The sequence below is a fragment of the Piliocolobus tephrosceles genome, chromosome 8 (assembly GCF_002776525.5).
Source record: "Piliocolobus tephrosceles isolate RC106 chromosome 8, ASM277652v3, whole genome shotgun sequence".
Lineage (NCBI taxonomy): Eukaryota > Metazoa > Chordata > Mammalia > Primates > Cercopithecidae > Piliocolobus > Piliocolobus tephrosceles.
In genome coordinates, this window is record NC_045441.1 from 118,336,691 (window position 1) to 118,351,936 (window position 15,246).

The 15,246-nt window shown below is 52.7% G+C and overlaps 1 protein-coding gene across 1 annotated transcript in view; it reads left to right on the forward strand.

Annotated features, from left to right (window-relative positions):
- SMO (smoothened, frizzled class receptor) overlaps positions 1-14,604 on the forward strand; it is a 26,486-nt gene extending 11,882 nt beyond the window's left edge. Inside the window, exons 2-12 of the mRNA XM_023223444.2 lie at positions 4,422-4,627; positions 6,250-6,459; positions 6,657-6,829; positions 7,201-7,420; positions 7,515-7,638; positions 9,854-9,946; positions 10,372-10,480; positions 11,435-11,620; positions 12,031-12,179; positions 12,701-12,835; positions 13,087-14,604. Coding sequence (XP_023079212.1) covers positions 4,422-4,627; positions 6,250-6,459; positions 6,657-6,829; positions 7,201-7,420; positions 7,515-7,638; positions 9,854-9,946; positions 10,372-10,480; positions 11,435-11,620; positions 12,031-12,179; positions 12,701-12,835; positions 13,087-13,514 — 2,033 coding nt within the window. The 3' untranslated portion in view covers positions 13,515-14,604. The remainder of the gene's footprint in view (positions 1-4,421; positions 4,628-6,249; positions 6,460-6,656; positions 6,830-7,200; positions 7,421-7,514; positions 7,639-9,853; positions 9,947-10,371; positions 10,481-11,434; positions 11,621-12,030; positions 12,180-12,700; positions 12,836-13,086) is intronic.
- The last annotated feature ends 642 nt before the right edge of the window (positions 14,605-15,246 follow it).

Genomic DNA, 15,246 nt, shown 5'->3' on the forward strand with positions numbered 1-15,246 from the left:
GTAATTCCTCCTTTAGCTCTGAGAGGTTTGATGGACTGAAGCCTTCTTCTCTCATCTCATCAAAATCATTCTCTGACCAGCTTTGATCCGTTGCTGGCGATGGGCTGTGCTCCTTTGCAGGAGGCGATGCGCTCTTATTTTTTGAATTTCCAGCTTTTCTGCCCTGCTTTTTCCCCATCTTTGTGGTTTTATCTGTCACTGGTCTTTGATGATGGTGACGTACTGATGGGGTTTTGATATAGGTGTCCTTCCTGTTTGATAGGTTTCCTTCTGACTGTCAGGACCCTCAGCTATAGGTCTGTTGGAGATTGCTTGAGGTCCACTCCAGACCCTGTTTGCCTGGGTATCAGCAGCAGAGGTTGCAGAAGATAGAATATTGCTGAACAGCGAGTGCACCTGTCTGATTCTTGCTTTGGAAGCTTCCTCTCAGGGGTGTACTCCACCCTGTGAGGTGTGGGGTGTCAGACTGCCCCTAGTGGGGGATGTCTCCCAGTTAGGCTACTCAGGGGTCAGTGACCCACTTGAGCAGGCAGACTGCCCCTTCTCAGATCTCAACCTCCGTGTTGGGAGATCCACTGCTCTCTTCAAAGCTGTCAGACAGAGTCGTTCGCGTTTCACAGGCTTCTACTCCTTTAGCTGAGCCCTGTCCCCAGAGGCGCAGTCTACAGAGACAGGCAGGTTTCCTTGAGCTGCTGTGAGCTCCACCCAGTTCGAGCTTCCCAGCGGCTTTATTTACCTACTTAAGCCTCAGCGATGGCGGGCGCCCCTCCCCCAGCCTCGCTGCTGCCTTGCGGTTAGATTGCCGCAGACTGCTGTGTTAGCAAGGAGAGAGGCTCCGTGGGCGTGGGACCCTCCCGGCCAGGTGTGGGATACAATCTCCGGTGTGCCGGTGTTACAGCGCAGTATTGGGGTGGGAGTTACCCGATTTTCCAGGTGTTGTGTGTCTCAGTTCCCCTGGCTAGGAAAAGGGACTCCCTTCCCCCTCGCGCTTCCCAGGTGAGGCGATGCCTCGCCCTGCTTCAGCTCTCGCTGGTCGGGCTGCAGCAGCTGACCAGCACTGATTGTCCGGCACTCCCGAGTGAGATGACCCCAGTACCTGAGTTGAAAATGCAGAAATCGCCGGTCTTCTGTGTCGCTCGCGCTGGGAGATGGAGACTGAAGCTCTTCCTATTCGGCCATCTTGCTCCGCCCCAGATCAAAACATTTGAAACTGTGATCTGTTATTTGTCTTTTGCCTATGTTTCTATAGAATTATGCAATTTTTACTGATTTGGAGGAGCTCTGTGCATATAAGGAAATTAGCTCTTGTGATAAGCATTGAAAATATATTTTTTGAGTGTCTTACTTTTCTTATGATTTTGTATCGATTTTTCTGAAGTCTTTTGTTTAAATATTTTATCTCATGGTGTGTATGTTTTGTGTCATTTCAGAAGGTCTTCTCCACTCCAAGGTTAAAAAAATCATTTCCCATCTTTTCTTCTAAAAGTTTAATTTTTAGAAAAACAATGTAGTTACTTTTTACCCATCTGGACTTTTATGTAAGACATGGGGTAAGGATCCACCTTATTTTTTCCCTAGATAATTTCTCAGTTGTCCTTTAAGATTTATTTAATAATCTCTTTTTCCTGGGGAGTTTTATTTTCAAGGTATGAAACCATATTCACAATGAGGGAAAAAAAAGAAAAACAATCAAATTACACATTTTTTAAACCTGATTGTTATCACAGATATAAAAAGATTGAGAAAAATTACAGTTTTTTGGTTTTTGTTTGTTATGAGATGGAGTTTTGTTCTGTTGCCCAGGTTGGAGTGCAGTGGTGCCATCTCAGCTCACTGCAACCTCTGCCTCCTGGGTTCAAGCTGTTCTCCTGCCTCAGCCTCCTGTGTAGCTGGGATTACAGGTGCCCTCCACTACACCCAGCTAATTTTTGTACTTTTAGTAGAGATGGGGTTTCACCATGTTGGCGAGACTGGTCTTGAACTCTTGACCTCATGATCCACCCACCTCGGCCTCCCAAAGTGCTGGGATTACAGGCTTGAGCCACCATGCCCGCCGACACAACCTTTTTATTAACTGCCTTATGTTTCTCTAAAGCATTTTACTCCAGAGAGCTCCCCCCATTTAAAATATACTGCGCAATAAAAGTAAACATCCAGTAAAATTCACTTTTTCTTTGTTGTACAGTTCTAAGTTTAGACAAATGCATAGACTTGTGTAACCAGCCACCACATTCAAGATAGAGAATAGTCCTTTCACCCCCATATATTCTCTCATGCTACTATTTTTTAGGCAAACCCTGCCCTCACCCCAATCCCTGGCACCTACTTCTCTGTTTTCTACAAGTACCCGTGTGCTGAGAATTTCTGGTGACTGTTTTTAGGGTTTTGTTTTGTTTTGTTTTGTTTTGTTTTTGAGGCAGAGTCTCATTCTGTTGCCCAGGCTGGAGTGCAGTGGCACCATCTCAGCCCACTGCAACCTCCGCATCCTAGGTTCAAGTGATTCTCTTGCCCCAGCCTCCCGAGTAGCTGGGATTACCGGCATGTATCACCAGGGCTGACTAATTTTTGGATTTTTAGTAGAGATGGGGTTTCACCATGTTGGCCAGGCTGGTGTTGAACTCCTGACCTCAGGTGATCTGCCCGCCTCGGCCTCCCAAAGTGCTGGCAGGTGTGAGCCACCGCACCTGGCCAACTGGTAACTGAATTGAGTCAAGTGGGAACTGTTGCCTGAGGACATTACTGCCTTTTTTTTTTTTTTTTTTTTTTTGCGACGGAGTCTTGCTCTGTTGCCCAGGCTGGAGTGCAGTGGCATGATCTCGGCTCACTGCAAGCTCTGCCTCCCAGGTTCATGCCATTCTCCTGCCTCAGACTCCCAAGTAGCTGGGACTACAGGCACCCGCCACCACGCCCGGCTAATTTTTTGTATTTTTAGTAGAGACGGGGTTTCACTGTGTTAGCTAGGATGGTCTCAATCTCATGATCCACCTCGTGATCCACCCGCCTCGGCCTCCCAAAGTGCTGGAATTACAGGCGTGAGCCACTGCGCCCAGCCGGAGGAGGACATTGCTTCTTAACTGGCAGGAACTTGCTCTGCACCCTGGAATATATTCTGAAAGCTGGGAGCAGTCAGAGGCCTCAAACAAATAATCATAAGAGCTAACATTTCCTGAGCGCTTACTACATAAGAGGTACTGCCAAGGGCATTTAAAGTGTTATCTCACTTTTCACAGCAGTTCCATAAGGTAAATCTATCATCCCCATTTTACAGATGAGGCCACTGAGGCTAAAGTACTTTGCACAAGATCATAGAGCCAGGAAAGAGTGGAGCCAACATTTGGACCCAGGCTGGCCAATTGCTGTGCGCATGCTCCTTACCCCTCTACTATATTATATTGCCTTCCCTCCAAAGGAGAGGTTACCTGTCTCTGCCACCCCCAGCCTGGAAATGTGACCGGCACCCACGTTGGCTCTCACATCATCATATTCTCTCCTAATGCAACTTCTTGTTTGGGAAATAGATATTGCTGAAGCCGGGATGATTCAGGAGGGGCTTCTGTGATGGGCAGGGTGGAGGACTATGCTGGGGAGGGGTGCTGGGAGATCGCCATCTGTTTCTGTCTTGCTGACAACATTTTTCCCCTCTCCGCACTGGACAGAGCCTCCTCTGTTCCTCTCCATCTGACTTCCTGCTTCCTCCTCTGGCTTTGGAGTGCCTGGCTCCTCTGACTACCTCTTCTTAAGCCCCCATCTCTTCTCTCTCTCACTCCGCTTGGTAAGAGGAACAAGGGTTCTGGGGTCTGGGCAAAGGGGAACATCTCCTGGTTCTAGCAAATGGGCCCCGTGAGGGTTGGGTGCACCCCTGAAAAGGTAAATCCACCCTGGGGAGCTCTACCAGCGGCATTACCTAGCAGGGCATCGGGAAGCGGCTGTTATTTTCTTAAAACTTAAATTATAGTAAGCATACAGAATAGTGCACAGATCATGAACTTGATTCGCACAGGGTGAATACACTCATGTAACCAGTATCAGATCAGGAGATAGAATATTCCCAGCATCCCATGTAACCAGTACCAGATTAAGAAATAAAACATTCCCAGCAGCCCAGAGGTTCCTCTCCAGGGTCTCTTCTAGTCACCGTCCCTAGTAGAGGGCTGGGGCGTTTTTGTTTGTCACAATCACTTCTGGGTTCTACTGGCATTGAGTTGGCAGAGTCTAGGAATGCTAAGTGTCTGCAATGCATGGGACAGTCCTACAGTATAAAGAACTGTCCTGCCCAGATGCACTGTTGAGAAACACTGTACCTGCCGGGTCTGACCAGTGATGGGCTGCAGTGTGGCAAAGGCCTGGGGAACAGGGGTGTAGCTGTGTCTGTGGGTCAGAGTGAGGAAGGGCCTTCACTGCGATTCTGTTGCCACCCTCAGGCCTCCGGAATGCTCCCCGCTGCTGGGCAGTAATCCAGCCCCTGCTGTGTGCCGTATACATGCCCAAGTGTGAGAATGACCGGGTGGAGCTGCCCAGCCGTACCCTCTGCCAGGCCACCAGAGGCCCCTGTGCCATCGTGGAGAGGGAGCGGGGCTGGCCTGACTTCCTGCGCTGCACTCCCGACCGCTTCCCTGAAGGCTGCACGGTGAGTGCTCTGTGAGACAAGTCCAGGCTCTCTGGGCTGGGCAGGACCGGGTATAGGGCAGGGTCCAGTGGGGAGCAGGGGAGCCCAGAGCTTTGTCTCCTGGAGACCCTGAGCCTACAGCCATGGGGTCAGCAAGCCACAAACTCAAACTGCAGTTCACTGGCTGGGCCCGTCTATTACGGATTCTCTATTTATCAGTGATCACATGTTCAGCAAAATGTTTTGAGCAGTGGCTGTGTTGGGTGTTGTGGTGTTATGGGCATCACAGATGACGGGAGCCCATCAGGAAGTCTCTCGTCTATGTTGGGAGTCAAGGCATGAGCATGTGAAACAGCTAGAGCCACCAAGACAGGGGACGTGAGCTAGTTCTGAGTGGTGCAGGAGAGATCTTCAATGAAAATAATAACAGTAATAATTATAGTAATAATACTAATTAGTCCTGTTTACTATATGCCAAATACCATTATAATAAGCTGACGCCTGTAATCCCAGCACTTTGGGAGGCCGAGGCAGGCAGATCACCTGAAGTCAGGAGTTCCAGACCAGCCTGGCCAATATGGCAAAACCCTGTCTCTACTAAAAATACAAACATAAGTCTGATGTTGTGGCGCCTGTAGTCCCAGCTACTTGGGAGGCTGAGACACGAGAATCGCTTGAACCCGGGAGGTGGAAGTTGCAGTGAGCTGAGATCATGCCACTGAACTCCAGCCTGGGCTGCAGAGTAAGACTCTGTCTCAAAACAAACAAACAAACAAACAAACAAACAAACAAACTGGCCGGACACAGTGGCTCACGCCTGTAATGCCACCACTTTGGAAAGCCGAAGCAGGTGGATCACTTGATGAGGTCAGAAGTTCAAGACCAGCCTGACCAACAGGGTGAAACTCCGTCTCTACTAAAAATACAAAAAATTAGCTGGATGTGGTGGTGGGCACCTGTAATCCCAGCTACTTGGGAGGCTGAAGCAGGAGCATCACTTGAACCCGGGAGACAGAGGTTGCAGTGAGCTGAGATTGTGCCACTGCACTCCAGCCTGGGTAACAGAGCGAGACTCTGTCTCTCTCTCTATAAAAAATATATGTTTATTCTTTTAACCCTTAAACCATACCATGAGGTAAGTACTACCATCTTAGAAATGGGGAAACTGGCTGGGCGCGGTGGCTCACGCCTGTAATCCCAGCATTTTGGGAGGCCAAGGCGGGTGGATCATGAGGTCAGGAGTTCAAGACCAGCTTGGCCAACCTGGGGAAACCCCATCTCTACTAAAAATACAAAAATTAGCCAGGTGTGGTGGTAGGTGCCTGTAGTCCCAGCTACTCGGGAGGCTGAGGCAGGAGAATTGCTTGAACCCGGGAGGCAGAGGTTGCAGTGAGCCGAGATTGCGCCACTGCCCTCCAGGCTGGGTGACAGAGCGAGACTGGCTCAAAAACACAAAGAAAAAAAGAAAGAAGTGGGGAAACTGAAGTACAGAGAGGCCAAATAATTTGCCAAGCCAGTCCTGGGATTCAGGTCCCAGAAGTGTATCTCCAGCCACCCTGCCATGCTACCTGGATACCTTTCCCTAAACGAGAGGCTTGCCCCTGAGCTGCCTTGACACAGTCTTTTCCCATCCCTGGTGCCAGAATGAGGTGCAGAACATCAAGTTCAACAGTTCAGGCCAGTGCGAAGTGCCCTTGGTTCGGACAGACAACCCCAAGAGCTGGTACGAGGACGTGGAGGGCTGCGGCATCCAGTGCCAGAACCCGCTCTTCACCGAGGCTGAGCACCAGGACATGCACAGCTACATCGCAGCCTTTGGGGCCGTCACAGGCCTCTGCACGCTCTTCACCCTGGTCAGCCACGGGAGGGCATGCCCGGGATGCCCTCTGCCTGGAACACGGGAAGAGAGCCAGAGGGAAGGGGGGCAAAGGGGTCTTGGTGGGGGTCCCCAGGGAAGGGTCATGATCAGAAGGGTCCGGGGCTCAGTTAAGGGTGTCTGTGTCAGCAGAATAACCCTAACCTCACAGAATGGCCCACTTCTCTCTTCCAGGCCACATTCGTGGCTGACTGGCGGAACTCGAATCGCTACCCTGCTGTTATTCTCTTCTACGTCAATGCATGCTTCTTTGTGGGCAGCATTGGCTGGCTGGCCCAGTTCATGGATGGTGCCCGCCGGGAGATCGTCTGCCGTGCAGATGGCACCATGAGGCTTGGGGAGCCCACGTAGGTGTCTTGGGGACCCAGAAGTGAAGGTGCAGGGAGGGAGGCTGAAGTGTGCATTTACCCCAAAAGGGGCAGGTGCATGTAAAACCGAGATCCAGAGCAGGATCTGGCTCTGCCTTACTGCATACTGCATGCAAGGTGTCCGGTGTTAGGATCTTAGTTTCAGAATCAGGACCTTCGTGGTTTGCATCTGCTCAAAGGGGCAGCTCCTAGAGCCTCCACAGATCTGATCTGGGTCCTGTCTGCAAGCCCTGCCTGACTTCTGGGAACCTCTAGACCTCAGCAGCTGAGGGTCTGGGCACAGGGTGGGGAGACCAGGTGGAGGGAGTACGGAGTGACCACCTCAAGTGACACCTCACCTCTCTGCACAGCTCCAATGAGACTCTGTCCTGTGTCATCATCTTTGTCATCGTGTACTATGCCCTGATGGCTGGCGTGGTTTGGTTTGTGGTTCTCACCTATGCCTGGCACACTTCCTTCAAAGCCCTGGGCACTACCTACCAGCCTCTCTCGGGCAAGACCTCCTACTTCCACCTGCTCACCTGGTCACTCCCCTTTGTCCTCACTGTGGCAATCCTTGCTGTGGCGCAGGTATAGTGACTGGTAGGGATGGGAGTTCTGGATAGGGTGAGTTGGAGGGAGGGGGCCAGTAACCCACCTTCCCTCCCGCCCCTTCCTGCCGCAGGTGGATGGGGACTCTGTGAGTGGCATCTGTTTTGTGGGCTACAAGAATTACCGATACCGTGCGGGCTTCGTGCTGGCCCCAATCGGCCTGGTGCTCATCGTGGGAGGCTACTTCCTCATCCGAGGTGAGTGAAGACCAGACCAGGACCAGCTGGGTAACAAGATGTGCTGGGCACTTGCTGTGTGTGATTGGGAGCCGAGAGCTGCCAACACAGCTGCCCCCATGCTGAGACCCCAGCTAGCTGCTACAGGGCCTTCACACAGAGTGGAAGGTGACCCTCTAGGCAGATGAAACACTGTGGGCACTTCTTACAGGACAGCACCTTTGTGCTGGCCAGAAAAATCCATCCCTCTCTCCAGGGCCTGGGCCCAGGGCTCACAGCTTGTTTTTTTGTTGCTGTTGTTTATTTTTGTTTTTGAGATAGAGTCTGGCTCTGTTGCCCAGGCTGGAGTGCAGTGGCACAATCTTGGTTCACTGCAACCTTTGCCTCCTGGGTTCAAGCTATTCTCCTGCCTCAGCCTCCCCCATAGCCGAAATCACAGGCATGCACCACCACGTCTGGCTAATTTTTGTATTTTTAGTAGAGATGGGGTTTCTCCATGTTGGCCAGGCTGGTCTTGAACTCCTGACCTAAAGTGATCCACCCACCTCGGCCTCCCAAAGTGCCGGGATTATAGGCATGAGTCACCATGCCCAGCCTCACAGCTTGTTAGGTGGAGTTGGGCCAGGATCCAGCCCCAGTCAGCTCCTGGCCAGTGCACTTGTGTGATGAACACCCTGAGTAATCTACTCTGCCCACTTGGCCCAACCTGGGTCCTTTGGTTATCTGTGTGCACATTATTAAATTAATGATATGTACTGTCAATCTTCTGGAGCTTGGTTTTCATCTTCTTTCTGCCCCCGGCACACACAGCTCTCAGCATGCATGGAATTAGTGGTCCCTGACTTTCCTGTCTCGTGCTGCCGTCCCACAGTAAGCCTCAGCATCTATTTAGCTCATTGCTGTTGGGTTTCCTTTGTGAACCTCAGTTTCCTTACCCTGAACTGCCAGCCTTCTGTTCAGTCGCCTCTTTCCCCTCTTTTTGGCTTCTGATTTGTGCTTCGTTATCATGCTGTCCTGGTGTGGTAATCACTAGCCACATGTGTTGAAACTAGTCCAGGCTGAGTGCGGCAGCTCACTCCTGTAATCCTAGTACTTTGGGAGGCTGAGATGAACGGATCACTTGAGCTCAGGAGTTCAAGACCAGCCTGAACAACGTAGTGAGACCCCATTTCTACAAAAAATACAAAATTTGCCTGGGCAGGGTGGCACATGCCTGTGGTTCCAGCTATGTGGGAGGCTGAGGTGGGAGGCTTGCTTGAGCCCAGGAGGTTGAGGCTGCAGTAAGCCATGATCATGCCACTGCACTCCAGCCTGGGTGACAGAGTGAGATCCTGTCTCAAAGAAAACAAGACAAAAACTAAAAGAAACGAGTCCAAATTGAGGTGTGTTGTAAAATGTGAAATACACACTGTATTAAAAAAAACTTAGCAGGAAAAAAATGTAAAATAGCTCATTAATAATGTGTTACATGGATTATGTGTTGAAATGATTTTTATTTTGAATATATTGGGTTTGTAAAATATATTGATACTAGTTTTGCTTGTTTCTTTTAACTTTTTTTAAGTGGCCACTAGAAAATTGCCATATGTATGTGGATCACATATTTCTATGGGAAGGCCGGCATGGTGGCTCACACCTGTAATCCCAGCACTTTGGGAGGCTGAGTTGGGCAGATCACCTGAGATCAGGAGTTCAAGACCATCCTGGCCAACATGATGAAACCCCATCTTTACAAAAATACAAAAATTAGCCAGCATGATGGCGGGTGCCTGTGATCCCAGGTGCTTGGGAGGCTAAGGCAGGAGAATTGCTTGAACCCGGGAGGCGGAGTTTGCAATGAGCTGAGATCGCGCCATTGCACTCCAGCCTGGGAGACAGGCTTCCATCTAAAAAGAAAACAACAACTATATTGGATAGCGCTGTTCTTGAGTTTGTTTTATGCCTTTTCCATCAGAACAGCTTTGATCTGCCCTGTTCCTCAGGGGCAGCTAGGCCATGACCGAGGTTTCCTCTTCTCGTGTCTGTCTAGGCTCTGCCCTGGTCTTCCCAGTCCCTGGTAGACCTGCTACCAACTTCTCACCATTTCTCCAGTGTCTCTAGCTCCCCAGGCTTTCAGTCAGCACAGGGGCAATCAGACTTGGGACTCCAGAGCCTTAGGACCCTCCTCCCACTCACCCATCCTTCCCAGCAGGGCAGCCTCACCCCTGCTAACGTCTGAGGTCCCCCTTCTGTTCAGGAGTCATGACTCTGTTCTCCATCAAGAGCAACCACCCGGGGCTGCTGAGTGAGAAGGCTGCCAGCAAGATCAATGAGACCATGCTGCGCCTAGGTGAGTGGCCCCGGGGGACTTCGGTCTGGGGTCCTGGCCAGTCCAACACTGCACCCTCCTGGGGCTATGTGACCGGCAGGATGCAGTAAGTCAGTGGGACAAGTTAGCCGTGGGGACAAGGACAGGGGGTGTGTGTAGGTGGTAGTGGTAGTGGCAGCTCAAAAGAAGGGGGCCTACTCGGGGGGAAGAATTCAAGTTCATGCCAGGACTGGTTCCTCCTGCCCACTACATCCCACGTGGGCCCTCCCATGGCTGCCTCAAGTGCCCTTCTTTATTTTAGAGGAAGCAGTTCTTGGACTGAGCCCAGGATGAGTTCACCCCAGCCCCAGCGGTCTTTGAGGCCTCAGTGGGGCAGACTCTCTCCTCCCAGCTGCAGCTGCGGGACTGGGCTTGGTAACGTCCTGTCCTGCCCCTGTCCTCCACAGGCATTTTTGGCTTCCTGGCCTTTGGCTTTGTGCTCATTACCTTCAGCTGCCACTTCTACGACTTCTTCAACCAGGCTGAGTGGGAGCGCAGCTTCCGGGACTATGTGCTGTGAGTGAGGGGCATGGAGGCGGCAGTGTTGGGAGCCGGAGCCAAGGCCATAGAACACCCACCTCCACCCACTGGGCAGCAGGGATTTGCCAAGTCCCTGCTGCATGCAGCAGATTCAACTGATGGTGTCTGGGTGCATAAAGCATCAGTCTCTGCAGTTTCGCAAACATGGCAAACAGCCTTCGCATCCCTTCTCACCTCTGCCCTTCCCTCTCCACCCCCTTGGTTGCCTGGCTGGTGCATGTGTGACTGTTAAGCAGCCAGTTCAGCTTCGTGACTGACACTAAGTTGCCCTCTAATTCTTAGTGCTCTCCCGCAGAGCCTGCTGTAGATCCCGGCACAGGACTAGTTACCTCTCTATGATAGGTTAATGACTTGTTAATGTCGGCTAGTTTTGCCTGTGCTTTTTTTGTGTCATAATGAGGATGGATTGGAGAGAGTAAGACATCTCTACTGCGGAGAGAAGCGCAGTGCCCACTGTTACTAGGACAGCCGCTAAAATGGATGCTAGTCCAAGCCCTGACTGTGTCAGGCTCTTCCTTAAAGGTTCCGGCCTCCAGTCTGGGATACTTTAAACCACAATGATGCCTCAGTCTCTGCCCCAGAGATTTGATTTAATTGTCTGGGGCAGGGCCCAGACGTCAGTAGCTATTAAAAGCTCCCCAGTTGATTCTAATGAGCACCCAGGGTTGAGATCAGCGCTGTGGGGCTTAGCCCTTTCTAAAGGTTTTGGATTGGTTGTCTGAGTCTACCCAGTAGACTCAGAAAACCCCACCTGTAGTTCCAGCTACTTGGGAGGCTGACGCAGGAGATTGCCTGAGCCCGGGAATTGGAAGCTGCGGTGGGCTGTGATCGTGCCACTGCAGTCTAGCCTGGGTGACAGAGCAAGACCCTGTCTCCAAAAAAGAGAGAGAGAAAAGGAAAGCCTCACCTGTCTACGTCCCCTCACTGTAGGTGTCAGGCCAATGTGACCATCGGACTGCCCACCAAGAAGCCCATCCCTGACTGTGAGATCAAGAATCGCCCGAGCCTTCTGGTGGAGAAGATCAACCTGTTTGCCATGTTTGGAACTGGCATTGCCATGAGCACCTGGGTCTGGACCAAGGCCACGCTGCTCATCTGGAGGCGTACCTGGTGCAGGTGGGCGCGGCAGCCAGCCCCTCCTGCCCTGCCCGCCTCACCCTCAGCCTTGGGACCCCATCTTTAGGTTTTGTCAGGTCCTGCTTCTAGTGCAGCCTTGGTCAGTGGTTCACCGCTGCCCCCTGGTGGCACCTCCTGTCCTTGGGTGGCCCAATGCCCGGGCCTGGGCCAAGTGCAGAGCCAGCTGTCATCATCTTTTAAGAGTGGAGTGATTGGAGGGCTGCGCACACAGGAGCTCTGCATTCTGGCCCCACTTCTTTGCAGAGAAGGCCTCTACTCCTGAGTCCTTGAAGGACTTGAGGCCCTTGGGAGCCTCCTTCTCTGGAAAGAATGGCATCGCTGGCCCTTCCCAAGATTTGCTGGGAAGCGGCTGTTTCTTCACGCTCCTTCCCTATCCCTTCTACTCTCAGGTTGACTGGGCAGAGCGACGATGAGCCCAAGCGGATCAAGAAGAGCAAGATGATTGCCAAGGCCTTCTCCAAGCGACATGAGCTCCTGCAGAACCCGGGCCAGGAGCTGTCCTTCAGCATGCACACTGTGTCCCACGATGGGCCTGTGGGTGAGCCTCACCCCTCCTCCACCGGAGCCGCCTGGCCCCGCGCTGCCCACGTGCTATTCTCTCCCAGCCTGCTGGGGGCACACAGATTATTTGGAAGACTGACTGTGTGGAGCAAGGCACTCCCTCTGTCACTCACACACCCATTCTTCCCCAGGCCCCTCCCACCCTCTCGGGGGCTTCCCCTCTCTGTTTCTGCCCCTGGGTCTGCTTGCCAGTGCTGGGGTTCCACGAAGACTCCCCTCCCTCTCCCTTCTCCTAAATTCTGCAGTTGCTATCCCTGGGCAAGAGTAAGTCAGGGTTCCAAGAACTGGATTTCTGGCCTCCAGTTAGGCCCTTTGGGGACCTGAGGCCCTTCTCTTCAGATTCTGAAGGGGTAGAGATCACCGTGGTCACAGGGTGAGCTTTGTCTGGTGAGCAGGAGGGACTGGCTGTGGGAGGGTGAATGGCACTGAGTATGGGAGGCACTGCCAGGGACTGGGGAGTCACTATTCCTTCTCCTTTCCTTCCTTCTATTCCCACAGCGGGCTTGGCCTTTGATCTCAATGAGCCCTCAGCTGATGTCTCCTCTGCCTGGGCCCAGCATGTCACCAAGATGGTGGCTCGGAGAGGCGCCATACTGCCCCAGGATATTTCTGTTACCCCTGTGGCAACTCCAGGTACGAGGGTTCAGGCTTCTGGAGGAAGATGGGGGGCACAGAGGCTGGGGGCTTCTGGGACTGGAGTACAGGGGCTGTCAAAGGAGGAGGAAGAGGAAGGAAAGGCCCCAGAGGATCTGAAAGGTGGGGCTAAGGCTCTAAGGGTCTAGAGGCCTGGGCCCCAGAACTAACAGGGTAAGGGCTCCCAGGAGAGTGGGGGTGGCATGGACAGAGCCAGGGCCCCAAGCTCATGTTTTCTCTCCTCCTGTCAGTGCCCCCAGAGGAACAAGCCAACCTGTGGCTGGTTGAGGCAGAGATCTCCCCAGAACTGCAGAAGCGCCTGGGCCGGAAGAAGAAGAGGAGGAAGAGGAAGAAGGAGGTGTGCCCGCTGGCGCCGCCCCCTGAGCTTCACCCCCCTGCCCCTGGGCCCAGTACCATTCCTCGACTGCCTCAGCTGCCCCGGCAGAAATGCCTGGTGGCTGCAGGTGCATGGGGAGCTGGGGACTCTTGCCGACAGGGAGCGTGGACCCTGGTCTCCAACCCATTCTGCCCAGAGCCCAGTCCCCCTCAGGATCCATTTCTGCCTAGTGCACCAGCCCCCATGGCCTGGGCTCACGGCCACCGACAGGGCCTGGGGCCCATTCACTCCCGCACCAACCTGATGGAGGCAGAACTCATGGATGCGGACTCAGACTTCTGAGCCTGCAGAGCAGGACCTAGGACAGGAAAGAGAGGAACCAATACCTTCAAGGCTCTTCTTCCTCACCGAGCATGCTTCCCTAGGATCCCGTCTTCCAGAGAACCTGTGGGCTGACTGCCCTCCCAGGAGAGTTCTGGATGTCTGGCTCAAAGCAGCAGGACTGTGGTAAAGAGCCTAACATCTCCACAGGGAGGCTTCACCCCAGGGACAGGGCCTGGAGCTCAGGGTCCTTGTTTCTGCCCCACCAGCTGCAGCCTGGTTGGCAGCATCTGCTCCATTGGGGCAGGGGGTATGCAGAGCTTGCAGTGGGGCAGGAATGGTGGAGGCAGATGTGACAGTTCCCAGAGTGGGCTGTGGTGGCCAGGGAGGCAGCCTAGCCCATGTCTGGCTGATGAGGGCCGGCTGCTGTTTTCTGGGCTGATGGGTGCCCTTTCCTGGCAATCTCAGTCCAAAAGTGTTAATTTTTTCATTACTCGTTTGTCTAAGTAGGGCCAGGGCTCCCTCTTCCTCTCCCAGGTGTTTGTGGGGCTGGAAGGGCCTGCTCCCATAGGGGCCATGTCGCCTCTTAATAGGTGGCCCTACCCCAAACCCATCTTTTGTTCTCCTGTATCCTCCTTCCCTTGTTCCATTTCCGTTCAATTTCAGAGGTGCCAACCTCTTCACATTTCTTTTTTGTTGATGAGGACCCAGAGCTGCTGCACACACTCACCTCCAACCCCCTCCCCTCACTGCTGGGCCCCATCTCCACGGGAGAGACTGGTTCAGCTCTAGGGCCTCAGCCTGGAGTGGGATAGGAGAGGAGAGTAATGAGGCCTCCGAAAGATGTGTTATCTCTTCCTCACACCCATTCAGTGGGTGATGGGTCCTCTAGACTTAAGGGGCTACCCTGGGAAGCCGCTGTAGCTTCAGCCAGGCAAGAAAGCTTCCTTCAACCTGCATAGCTGGTGGATGAGATTCCCACCTTCCATAGCCTCCAACCATGTTCCCAAGGCCCCACTTTCAAGAATCAGACAGCAGAAAGCCATAGATGCTGGCTGGGTTCCAGGTTATGGGGAGAAGAAATACAGTCATTAAAAGGTTTTTGTATAAACTCTTGGTGTGTTTTTGGTTTTGTTTGATTTTTGTTTTTGAGACAGAGTCTTGCTCTGTCGCCCAGGCGGGAGTGCAGTGGTGCATCTCTGCTCACTGCAAGCTCCATCTCCCGGGTTCTCCATTCTCCTGCCTCAGCCTCCCAAGTAGCTGGGACTACAGGTGCCCACCACCACGCCCGGCTGATTTTTTGTATTTTTTTAGTAGAGACGGGGTTTCACCATGTTAGCCAGGATGGTCTTGATCTCCTGACCTCGTGATCTGCCCGCCTCGGCTTCCCAAAGTGCTGGGATTACAGGCATGAGCCACCGCCCCTTTTTTTTTTTTTTTTTTTTTTTTGAGATAAAAGTCTCACTCTACCCCCAGGCTAGAGTACAGTGGTGTGATATTGGCTCACTGCAACCTCTGTCTCCTGGGTTCAAGCAATTCTCCTGCCTCAGCCACCTGAGTAGCTGGGATTACAGGTGCCTGCCACCACACCCAACTAATTTTCTTATTTTTAGTAGAGAAGGGGTTTCACCATGTTGGCCAGGCTGGTCTCGAACTCCTGACCTTAAATGATCCGCCCACCTCGGGCTCCAAAGGGCCGAAATTACAGGCGTGAGCCACCGTGCCCAGCTAGTGCGTTCTTTCTTCTGTGGCT